General features: G+C 44.1%; 1 protein-coding gene across 2 annotated transcripts in view; it reads left to right on the top strand.

The window, feature by feature from the left end:
- KIF22 (kinesin family member 22) overlaps nucleotides 1–3,033 on the top strand; it is a 40,716-nt gene extending 37,683 nt beyond the window's left edge. For both annotated transcript variants that reach the window (XM_073635987.1, XM_073635986.1), the window contains exons 13-14: nucleotides 1,768–1,827; nucleotides 2,060–3,033. In XM_073635987.1, the coding sequence (XP_073492088.1) occupies nucleotides 1,768–1,827; nucleotides 2,060–2,089 (90 nt within the window). In that variant the 3' untranslated portion in view covers nucleotides 2,090–3,033. The remainder of the gene's footprint in view (nucleotides 1–1,767; nucleotides 1,828–2,059) is intronic.
- Nucleotides 3,034–12,496: the final 9,463 nt, after the last annotated feature.

The following is a 12,496-nucleotide window of genomic DNA, read 5'->3' as shown; positions in this document are numbered from 1 at the left end:
TTGTGCCGTTTATGATAGGATCCTACCATCCTTGCAGAATTTTTATTTTATATTCTGGAACATGTAACAGGGGGGGCAGGAACACGCAACACTGGGTAGACCGTAAACAGAACCAGGACTTTTAGCAGGAGGATCTTATTTGGGTTATCCAGAAAATGGTCTCTGTTAACACTTAGGCAATGCAGGAACCTAAGCAGACAGGTACAGGCATCATTCAGATATCCTCTTTTTCGGCCAGTGGTTCTCTGCACCGTAAGTACAATCATAGCAGTTCAGCCGCTTGATTGTTCTTACAGGCGGCGGGAGGCGACTTCTTTCCTGTGCGATCAACAAGTCGGAATATGAATCGGCTGCCACCAAAAGTTAAGTATAGAGGTTTCTGGTGACCAGATGGTCCCCAGTCATCTCTGACCTTAAGAGGCCCGAGCACGACGTTACAACATCACGTTTTGCGGCTGGAAAGGCCAAAACTTTTTTTTTTTCTGCTTTCCAGCCTGAAGGAGATCTTGCGTGGCTCTGAAATGTTGCACTTATTCTGTTGTGATCTCTCTGCAATAAGTTTCAAACTACAAATAAGGATACGCAAACGTGTGTGTATCCGATGTATCCAGCTGGGAATAGCTACAGCACCAGCTACAGAAGAGCTTGTAATCCAGGAATGTGTGCAATGGGAATAGAAAAGACTATTTCACAACCGTTGTCTGTTTTCTACTGCACACAACATCCACCGCTGGAGACCGTACTGGATTGGCTTCAAAACAGGTAAGTATAGCGTTGTTTTTTGCTTTACAGGGTTAGATTGGGCTTAGAATGTGTCAGAGTAGGCTTAGTGTTAGGTTTTGACTGGAATTCCACTTTCCCAAAAGTGGAACTCCTGCTCATTTGTCTCCTCTCCCCCTCCGGTGCCACACATGGCACCTTTCGGGGGGGGGGAGGGACAGGATACCTGTCTTTTGACAGGTATCCTGCTCCCACTTCTGGGAGTCTGGGCCATGGCCTGTGACATGATCCCAGGGCTCCCTCCTCCTCTCCCTGTCTCCGGGCCAGTAGGAGAGAGGAGCCGGCCTCGCGCATGCGCAGTAGGGTTCCCGGCGTGAAGCCATAAGGCTACACTGCCGGGTTCCCTTAGCCACATTGGCGGCGGCAGCCCCAGACGGCTGAAGGAAACCGCTGCGGTGCCGACATCACGGGACTCCAGGACAGGTAAGTGTCCTATTGTTAAATGCCAGCAGCTGCAGTATGTGTAGCTGCTGGTTTTTAAATTTTTTTTTTTTTCTTTTTTGTGGAACACCGCTTTAGTTGGCTTTTGGGATTTTCTTGCAGTTGTCTTTAAGTGATACTAAAGGCTGTTTTTATTTTAAAAAAAATGATACCTGCTCTGTACAATGAAATTGCACAGAAATGCCCCTCACCCCGTCTTGGGTCCCCTGCTGGCACTGTCAGCTTCTCCCTCCTCCCTCCTCCCACTGCATCCATAGACACACAACACAGGTGAGCCATGCCTCCACTCCCTCCTTACAGGAGTTTGACTGACAGCAGCCAGGAGCATATTGCTCCACTGCCCTCAGCATCTGCTATAAAAGCAGTAGTGGTGAACAGCAGGAGTCAAGTGTTGAGGATGGTGGTGGGTAGGACAAGTAGTGGGGTGTATTTTACCTTGATGCAGAGAATGCCGAAGGGTAAACCTTTTGATTTTTGGAACCACGTTAAGATCATAAACTTCATGGGGCTTTTGATGACTTGACAAGTTTTCTGTTCGCTTTACAGGTGGAAGATCTGTCGGATATGGAAGGGATGTCTGTCAAACTGGTCTGTTCGTTTTTAAAGGTGAATAATTTATATTAACCTGTCCTTCTAGATATACGGCTGATACTTACCACATATATATTGAACTGAGTTCTGTCTGCATGCATTATCCAAATGTTGACTTTGCTCTGGGCTACCTGGTAATGAGATGCCCTGATGGGCCATTTAACTAAATCGGGGTGCTTGGTGCTCCATTAATATTGACCCAAAACCATTCTAGTATTCCTTTTAACACACTCTTGCAATTCAACAGGCCAACATCCTGAGCATAGGGGCCAGCTGAAGATCTGCAGCTATGGACCCTGCACTTGTTTTGGAGCCTCTGATGTAATGGATTCTATGAAACCTTTTTACACCTACATGGGGCTCAGTCCACCCCCTCCCCTCCAGCTAAGCACAGGATATAATGGAGGGGTTCATCCACAAAACAACCTTGCTCCAAGCTCTTGTCCCCTCGGTTTGTCAATCAAATGTCCTTATTGTGACTCTGTGCCCTGCTTCAGAGTTTTTGTGCTGATGGCAACGCGAAGAGACTTTTGGGAGGACTTTCTTTTTTTTATCCTGTTTTTTCTTTTTTGTTATTATATTGAAGTTTTAAGTAAATAAGTGTCACGATTGGTATTACCTGGAAATGTGTTTTCAACGTCAAATGGCTTCCTGATGCGTCTTATTTGTTTTATCGAAACCACTCTTTTTGTATATAAAATGTATTCTATTTTAAGGGCAAAACAAAAATTGGACCAATGTAGTTCACTGTTTACCGGCATTGGTTTTTATCCAGACGAAGTTAAATTACTTATTCAATGTTCGTTTTTCATCTGAATCATGAATGTTCACTTCAATACTCAAAATGTGATTGTCATTAGCAATGAAAATCATTCAAACCTTACTAGCAGTCCTCACACATGACACATGAGGAGAACCTTTTTGCAACAAAATGAACCAATTGCAGGCATTCTAAATGGTTTAAACTTCTACAACTTGTCTAGTAAATTGGTCCTCTGAAGGAAACTCTCAGCCCCAGTGACCATAGCAAGGCTGTTGTGGGATCTTTGACCTCATAAAAGGTCTGACGGAATGTGACTTGTCTACCCTACAGACTCAAAAGCAATATCTAGACCAGAATGAGTGGAGATTTGGGACTTAACTGTCCGTGGTCAGCCATTGCATGAGAGTTTGCTTGCCCATACTATGTATTAATAAAACATCTGTTTTTTTTTAATTTAAGTTTTTGTTGTCTTCAGTTATTCTATTCTTATGTAATGGTGTGAAATAAAGCTATTAACAGGACAGATTTGGGTAATGCTGGGATCTATAATATTGAGATCGGATATTATCAGCACCGGATTGGCTCACACCAAGTGCTGGTTCCCATCTACGTGGCTTAGACAGCAAACATCCTGTGTGAATTCAATGACAGAAGTTAATACTAGTCATGATGAACTCGCCCAGAAGTAGTGCAAGAACCTTTTTTGAAGTTGCTGCGACTTGAGTCACACGATTAGAGCATTTCCATTTCCAAAGGGAGGTGCAACTTTCAACTTTTAAGTTGCATGACAAGTCTCGGCAGTGTGAACCAGTGTTCTGTCGATTACTGCAGATCGTCGGATAATGCCTCCAATCTGCGCATGCGCAGTAGTGATGTCAACACTGCACATGCACAGATCGTCGGAGGCATCTGATGATCAGCAAAGCGTGGAAGCAGAATCTGAACGGCAGTTTCTGCCTCACTCTACGCATGCATGAGACTGAAGATCGTTGGATAATGCCTCAGACCATCTGTGCATGCGCAGTGTCGATCAGCTGGAGTGACATCACTGCTGTGCATGTGCAGATAGTCTGAGGTATTATCTGCAGTAATTGACAGAACACCAGCACTAATAGTTTTGTCTGCTGATGTTCTTTGCTTACTATAGAGAAGCAATGTATCCTATCAGTTTGCTTGATATCCTGTGTTTCAGACACTAGATCTATAGCAGCTACAGTTATGAGAATTCAGAAACTGAACTCATTGCAGATAAAAAAAAAAAACAAATGTAAATCTTACACAAGCCATACAAGTACAGTAGTATAATTAACTGCATTTGATCATCACCTATACAGCAGCACTAGGGGCTGGTAGTCTGAGCTTACCATGTGCCAGGTCGGTATTAATGTGCTATAAAGAGCAAAGACATTACCTCATCAGATTGTTGCTGCTCCTTTGTTGTTCGTTCACAGGCTAAGAGCAGAGAGGAGGCTGAACTGTGCTGCATGATGTATACTTTATTATTATTATTTTTTTATTTTTTATCATTTTGTTCTCTGGTAGGTCCTACCTTTTTTGACTGGTTTCTGGCTGTAACTTTGGCTGTCAAAAGCTCTAACTTTTTTTTTTATTTCCTGTAGCAGAACTGTTCCAATGGGGTTTTACTCCTGGCTGTTCCCAAAGGGGGTATTTGTCCTATCGCTGACCTCAAGGCTCTGAATGTTTTACATTTGTCTAAAAGTTCCAAATGGAATCCACGAGACTGGTCATGGCTTCCCTTCACCAGGGATACTTTCTGGCATCTGTGGAAATCAAATATACTTGTGTATAGAGGGGGTGTGGCTGAAGTTTGTTTGAAGTCAAGTAGGCATCCAATAATCTCCCATCCCTATTCAAGTTATTGCCCAATATCCAATAAAATAAAAAGTACCAGACTGTTCTCTGACTCTGAAGTGACTGGAAATTCAGTGTGCTTGGCTGTGCAGAGAGGGATCCTAGTATATTTGCGACACTTTAGGGGGAGCGCTACAACTCTATGGACAGCTCCCAATCCCTGCCCCCTGCAGTCAGCCTCTCTAGATCCCAATGAGACCCAGTATACTTACTATTCAAAAACACACAGCTCCCTTTCTCCTATGGACTTTGTTTTGGGCACCTCTGAATTTCTCCCATATGTACATTCAATAGAACTTAGAGGGGTTTCAGGTCATTTGCTGCCAGTCCTTACCGTTGCATTCGATGTGTCCCAACACACTCCAATGCAACAGTAATAAGGAGAGCCGGCAAAACTGTAATCCTTGAGGTGATGTTTATTGGTACATCAGTGACAAAGCTGACGCGTTTCGGCAATAGCCTTAGTCGTAGCTACGACTAAGGCTATTGCCAAAACGCGTCAGCTTTATTGTCACTCTGATGTACCAATAAACGTAACTTCAAGGATTACAGTTTTGCCGGATCTCCTTATTACTACTAGACAGATGCACTGACAAGTCTGCAGGGGTCCTGCAATGGCACCTGTGATATGCTGATCGTGGGTGCAATGTTTTTCTGCGCTCCTAGTAAAACAAACATTTTTATGTGTTTGTATGCATACTTTTTTTTTTAACCTGCACAAAGATTATTTTAATTTTTTTAAAGATACATTTATTCTTTAAGTTTAAGACTTGCTACCAAACTATTCACTCCTCTAGGGCCCATTTCAACCCTGCTGAATTGCAGTTGTTCTTAGATGAAATCATCCTTGCTGAATTGTCAGCAGCAGATCAATTGCTGCTAGATTACCAATTTATACTCCATGAGTTGGAAGTAGCGGTGTCCAGTTTCCCTAATTCTGAGGTTCCTGGAATAGATGGCCATTCATTGGAAGTATATAAATGATATGGGAAAGTTCTGTTGCCAGCCCTTCTACTTGTACATAATAAAGCATTCTCTGTTGGCAGACTTCTCTCCTCCATGTATGAATCTATGATCAAGGTGGTCCTTAAATAAAAAGACCCACTACTTCCAGATCCTTACCACCCCATATTTTTACTCCCCACTGATATTAACATAGAGTTTCACCCAAAAGTGGAACCTCCCCTATTTTGCTCCCCCCCCCCCGTACCACATTTGATACTTTTCAAGGGGGGAACCTGTTTTTGACCCAATTTCAGGAAATGGTGCCACCCCCCCCCCAAGGCTGAACTCCTCTTTAAGATTCTGGGCAAAGTACTTGCAAATCGATTAAACAAGGTCTTATCTAAAACTGTATTCCAATCAAACAGAATTTATGCCCAATCTCTCTACAGCCACCAATGTTAGGTGAACCTACCTCAACATCCCAACAGACATCACTGGCAACAGTGCCTTGCTAACACTGGGCACCGTTTATAGTGAGAGCATCTTTGGGCTATCTTTGTTTACCTTTACAGAAAACTCTTTAAAGGTGTACTATACACCCTCCCCATCCCCTCTGGTCCCCGCTGTACTTTACCTTCGAGGATGCTGTGCTGTCAGTGCCCCTGCAGCCAGTCTAGCAGCCTGGGGATTTGAAATCCAAATTCTTCTCTGTGCAGCACTTCACAGGACGGATCAGAGCGATAATCTGTGACTACTTTGACCAATTAGCAATGCTCTGTTCTGTTGGTCTCCCTCCAAGTGAGCGGGTTACAATCCTTTTTCCTTTCACATTTTGTGAGATCAGGAAGGGTTGTCACCTGTTGTTGCTCCTCTTTGCAATGGCAATCGATCCCCTTGCTAGTCTGCTACTCTGGTTGTCAGCAGTTACCTGGATTTTGTAATGGTCTACACAAAGAGAGAGTCATGCTTTATGCTGATGATGTTCCTCTCTGATACCCACCTCTCACTCCCGTCAGCTATGTCCCATGTTATCGGTTTGGCAAATTCTCCGGACAATATATTAAATAGGAGAAGTCTATGCTGTTACCCCAGAACCCATTCTCTACACCAGTGATCATCAACCCTGTCCTCAGGGCCCACTAACAGGCCAGGTTTTATGTATTACCTTGGGGAGATGCAGACTAGAATACTGCAATCACTGAGCAGCAAATTATATCACCTGTGATGTATTTCAGTTATCTTGCAAACCTGGCCTGTTATGCCTCGTTTCCACCGAGCGGTTCGGTACGGTACGCTATTTTGGATGTTTCCATTATGAAAGCGGTCCATACAACCGAACCGTTCCATTCAGGGTCCTGCTTCAGATGTGGGGCCATAGAAAATGGAACAGTTCGGTTAGGGCGGAGCTACGATACTTTACACTGATTGGTGGACGTGTGACGCCATGACAGCATTTTTTCTAAACCCACGTATGGCCCCTGTCGGTCCGACTTGCAATGGAAACGCTCACCTGAATAGGCCGCACCATTCTAGGCCGTCCAAACTGACCCGAACCGATCTGCTCGGTGGAAACGAGGCATTAGTGGACCCTGAGGACAGCGTTGATGACCACTGCTGTACACCACTAGTTCCATCTCTCTCATACAAGAGTAGTTACTTCTATAAAATACTAGGATGAAGTCATAACTACCACCTCTACTATCCAGATTCTGGACTATGGCGTGGCATAAACCGCCCCTCTTAATAGTAGTCTGTACTGACCTATTTAAGATCGTTTGGATGCCCCAACTTTTATACTAAATAGCTCCCCATGGCAGATTCCTCTTAAATAGTTCAAGAAATTCAATGCTGTCTTTAGAGACTTAACCTCCCTGGCGTTAATTCCCAAGTCTGGCTCGGGGTGGATTTTCAGTACCAAAAGCGGTAACCCTGAGCCACACTCGCAGGATCCATGTAGAGGTTACTTACCTTGTCCCCTGGATCCTGCGATGTCTCCCCGCTGTGATCTGCGAGCCGCCGTGTCTCACTCGGTTCACAGTGCCGAGCTCCTTTCCCTGCGAGCGTTTGGACGGAGTTTGGCGCCAAATTCAAAAAGTAAAAAACAAATTATAGATACAGTATACTGTAATCTTACAGATTACAGTACTGTATCAAATAATTACACATCCCCTTTGTTCCTAGTGGTCTGCCCAGTGTCCTGCATGCAGTTTTATATTATATATACTGTTCTTTCTGCCTGGAAACTGGAGATTGTCCATAGCAACCACCAAATGTCCATTTACGTCAAAAGTGCTTTTAGACCAGCTAGAAAACAGTGATAATAAATTAGAATCACTTGTAGAATTGAGCGATAGTGATTTGTGGGGAGATCCGTCATCAAACACTAAAAGTAATGACAGCGACAATTCTGCAACTGAGCAAATTTCAGTGTTTTTGATTTGATTACATTATTGAATAACTTTTATTATATTATATTTTGTTATAATTATTTATAGTTAATATAATTTTTGATTTTGTTTTTCAAACTTTATCATACCCGGGATGTCTACTAGACTCTTGTCTGGACAGATTTAAGTGAGTTATCCTTAAGAATTGCAGACCTACAATATAAAACGCCAAATTTTAGTGCAAAATAATTGTACCGCTTTCAGCATCAAAAATCTGAAATAATCATACCGCCAGGGCGGTTAAAGTGGTTCTAATGCCATAAGGTTTTTTTCTTTTTACCTTAACGCATTCTATGTGGGGAAAAAAAAAAGAACCCCTGACCTCACTCATTTTAAGGATCTCAACCTTTTGGAAGATCCTTATGAGTGCCAGTCTGTTGGGTTGGGGAGGAAACCTGGGCAAGTTGTTGTTGTATGGAACTTGGTTGTTGGAGGAATCTCAACCCCCAATAAACATGCTGGAGCTTTGGACAAGTTAGCTGTGTCTGCAGTATTGGCTCATCATATTGTAGGGTCAGCCGATCTCGATTCACTTGGACAACGCCACAGCGGTGGCTTACATCAAGCATTAGGGTGAAAGAAGAAGAGCCTGTGGCAAGAGGACTAGAGTAGAGCCTATCCTGGGCAGAAATGTACATCCCAGCACTGACAATTGGCAGGTAGATTTCTTCTGAGGTGTTCCAAGATCTGTGTTGCAGGTGGGGAAGATGGGTGTTCACTTCCTGGCCTTCAGCTGTGCCAGATGTGGCTCTTTGTTTTGCTTTTATTCGGCCCTTGGGGCACCATTTCACGCACTGATACCAACAATAGGGCATAATTCCCCCCACTAACACCAATGAAGGGGCAACATTTATCCCAATAACACCAACAATGTCTTCCAATGAAACCAACAATGGGGTACAATGTCTCCCAATGATTGGGTACAAATACTCCCCCTGACACCAATGATGGGGCACGATTACTCCCACTGAAACAAACGATGGGGCATTATTTTTTTTTCCCACTGAAGTCTGGAACTTTTCTACTTTCAATGGCCACAGTCCGGCCCCCATTAAGTCTGAAGGACAGTAAACTGTCCCTTTGCTTAGAAAGTTTGGAGACCCCTGCTTTAGCGGAAACAGTAGATACATGGGCATTGACAAAAAATCCTGTACCTGCCTGTATTTCTTTGTGCTGAGAAATACAGGCAGATACCTACTTATCATGCCATACCCTCAGGCAGGTGTGTGATTGGCCCCAAATTTATTCTGAAGCCGTACAACCACCCCAAACATACCACCAATGTCATTAAGAACTATCTTCAGTGTAAAGAGGAACAAGGAGCCCTCATCTAAACATTATCAAGTCTGTCTGGGATGACACGAAGAGAGAGGATTTGAGGCAGCCGACATCCGCAGAAGATCTGTGCTTAGTTCTCCAAGACAACCTACCTGCCGAGTTCCTTCAAAATCTGTGTGTAAGTGTACCTAGAAGAACTGATGCTGGTATTAAGGCAAAGGGTGGTCATACCAAATATTGATTTGGATTTCTCTTCTCTTCATTTACTTTCCATTTTATTAATTGATTAAAAAAAATAAACTATTAACACTTCTATTTCTGAAAGCATTCTTCATTTACAGCATTTTTTCACACCTGCCTAAGACTTTTGCACAGTACTGCACATCGTTACATTGGTCCCAGATGGAATACCGTAAATATGTAGGGGCAGCACAGTAGCGAAGTGATTAGCACTTCTGCCTAGCAGACTAGGGTCACCAATCTTCTACCTGCCTGGAGTTTGCATGTTCGCCCTGTACCTGCGTGGGTTTCCTTCAGGTGCTCCAGTTTCCTCCCACACTGCAAAAACATGCTGGCTCCTGTCTAAATTGGCCCTAGTATGTGTATGAATGTCAGTTGGAGACATTAGATTGTAAGCTCCTTGAGGGCAGGTACTGATGTGAATGTATAAATATATATGTACAGCGCTGCGTTAATTGATGGCACCATATGTGTACCTGTAATAAATAAAATATCCACACCTGGAATTCTTCTTTAAGGCCCCTTTCACACGATCGGCCCGCTCGGATCCAACTGTCTGTTTTTCAGGCGGATGTCGGTGGAGATGTGTCCGCTGACACCCGCCTGCCATCCGATCCGTCAAAATCCGCTCAAAACAGACGGATGGCGATACGTCCAGTGGATCGGATCGGATGAAAACGGATAGGTGGATTCATTTTCATCCGATCTCCCCATAGAGGACATGAGAGCTCTGACAGGTCCCTCCCTGCACAGTGAGTGAAGATGGACCGGTCATCCGCCTGCTCAGCGGAGACCAATGGAGCGATCTCCCGCTGAGTGGATCAGCCCCGTGTGAAAGGGGCCTAAGACTTCCTGTGTACATCAATGGAGTCCAAGAAAAGGATTCTGCAGTAAGCACAAGATTCATTATTTAAAGCGGACCTTCAGTCATTTCAACTTTCCATCTATTAAATCTTCTGTCCTTGTTTTAACTTTGGATAGTAAAACATTTTTTTTCTGCCAGTAAATACCTTATACAGCCCACTTCCTGTTTCTTGTCCGGTCTAGGCTTATGACATCATGCACAGCTCTCTCTCTCTCTCTCTCTCGAGAGAGAGAGAGAGAGAGAGAGAGAGAGTTTCTCCAGGGAGGGGGGATTGAGTCATTGGAGGGCCAATGAGAGCTGCAGAGCTGAAGGTGTGCCTCATGTTTAAATCCAGGAAGTGAACAGCTGCCCACAGTTAAAATGGCTGCAGCCAGACTCGGTGGAGGGAGATTTCTGCAGCATATTTGGCAAGTGCAGAATCACAGTATATATAAAATAATATGCAAAGTGGTTGGAGGAAAGCTTCAGAATGGCAAAGATGTTTTTATTACAGATTATGTGAGCAGACTGCCGTTCCTCTTTAATGTCCTTAACCACTTGCTTACTGGGAACTTAAACCCCCTTCCTGCCCAGACCAATTTTGATTTTTCAGCGCTGTCACTATTTGAATGACAATTGCGCGGTCATGCTACAGTTTACCCAAATGAATTTTCTTATCATTTTTTTCACACAGATAAAACTTTCTTTTGGTGGTATTTAATTGCTGCTGGGTTTTTTATTTTTTGCTAAATAAAACAAAAAAGGCCTGACATTTTTGAAAAAACAAAACAAAACCGTTTCATAGTTTGTTATAAAATTTTGAAAACAGGTAATTTTTCTCCTTCATTGATATATGCTGATGGGCACTGATAGGCGGCACTGGGCAGTGATAGGCACTGAAGGGCACTGGTAGGTGACACTGATTATGAGACATTGATTGGCAGCACAGGTGGGCATTGATGGGTGGCACTGTGGGCACTGGTGGGTACTGATAGGTGGCACTGGTAAGTGGCACAGTGGGCACTGGCAGCTGACACTGGTGGGCACAGAAAATGCAGCCGTGGCTTTCTGTGTGAGGAACCGATGTCCCTCTGAGACAGAAGCCAGTGACCGGCTTTTTTTTCCCCCTCCCGCTGACAGCGTGAGGAAAAAAAAATACAGATTACCGAGCTTCTGTTTACATCACGTGATCAGCCATCATTGGCTGACAGCTGATCAAGTGGTAAGGGGCCGGGATCGACCCCTTACTTGGATCTGTGATCAGCCGAGTCTCATAGACTTGAAAAAAAAGAGCGCACCAGCCTAGTGCATTATCCTTGACAGATTTATTAATTAAAAACAAGATTAAAATCTACTCACAAAGGTAGGAGAAAAAAATCGCATTGTATACAGGCACAGAGGCGATTGGTCCAATGGTAGCAGTTTTTCCAGGTCCTAGGAAGAGGGTGTACGGACTACTGCTGGCTAACGCGTTTCGAAGGTTACCCTTCTTCATCAGAGCCTAGGCCATCCCATCCTAAAGAGCAGCAAGGCCGAAACCCATAGTCCTTCTTGAACCTTTGGGATCATTTAGCCAATACACCTGTGCGCAAGAGTATTTTGCATCTTTATTATACAGAGTCTCATAGACTCGCAGGGTCACGCAGACAGCGCTTGCTCGGGGGGGGGGGGACGTCCATGGACACCCTCCCGGCAATTGAGGCCTTCGCTGCAGCCGTCTTTCGGCTATAGCGCGGGCAGCAAATAGTTAAAGCGGTTGTTAACCGTGGCTGTTCAAAAACAAAAACCTGCAAGGCAATGGCATAATGTGCTAGTATGCATCGCATACTAGCACATTATGAAATACTCACCTCAGAACTAAGCCCTCCAGGACTGTAGTGTCACCGCTGAGAGGCTTGGCATGTTTCCCCTGTCTCTTTTTTTCCGGGTTGGCAAGCTCCGGCTATGTGATTGGCCAGGTAAGGCAAGGTATGCCGGACCTTCAGAGCGCCTGCGCCAGTGAGGTCACCGGCACCATGCAGGTTGCACATCTGCTAAACTGTGCAAGTTGAAGATATATTTATTTTACCTAAGGGGAAGGAAGCCCTTATTATAGGCTTACCTGTAGGTAAAAATGACCAAGCGGGCTTTACTACTGCTTTATAAAAAGAATTGTCTGTTTTACCTTTGCGCTTTTTTTTGGGGGGGGGGGGGTTGGGCATCCAGCCTGCAATTACTTCTGGTCATAAAGGGGTTAAAGGCCTACAGAGGTTCTAACCTGTCCTAATTCTCTCCAATACCTGAAAATGTAAAAAA

Source organism: Aquarana catesbeiana, linkage group LG06, assembly GCF_042186555.1.
Source record: "Aquarana catesbeiana isolate 2022-GZ linkage group LG06, ASM4218655v1, whole genome shotgun sequence".
Lineage (NCBI taxonomy): Eukaryota > Metazoa > Chordata > Amphibia > Anura > Ranidae > Aquarana > Aquarana catesbeiana.
Note: the sequence above shows the minus strand (reverse complement) of the source record. Positions and strands in the feature narration are given on the sequence as shown.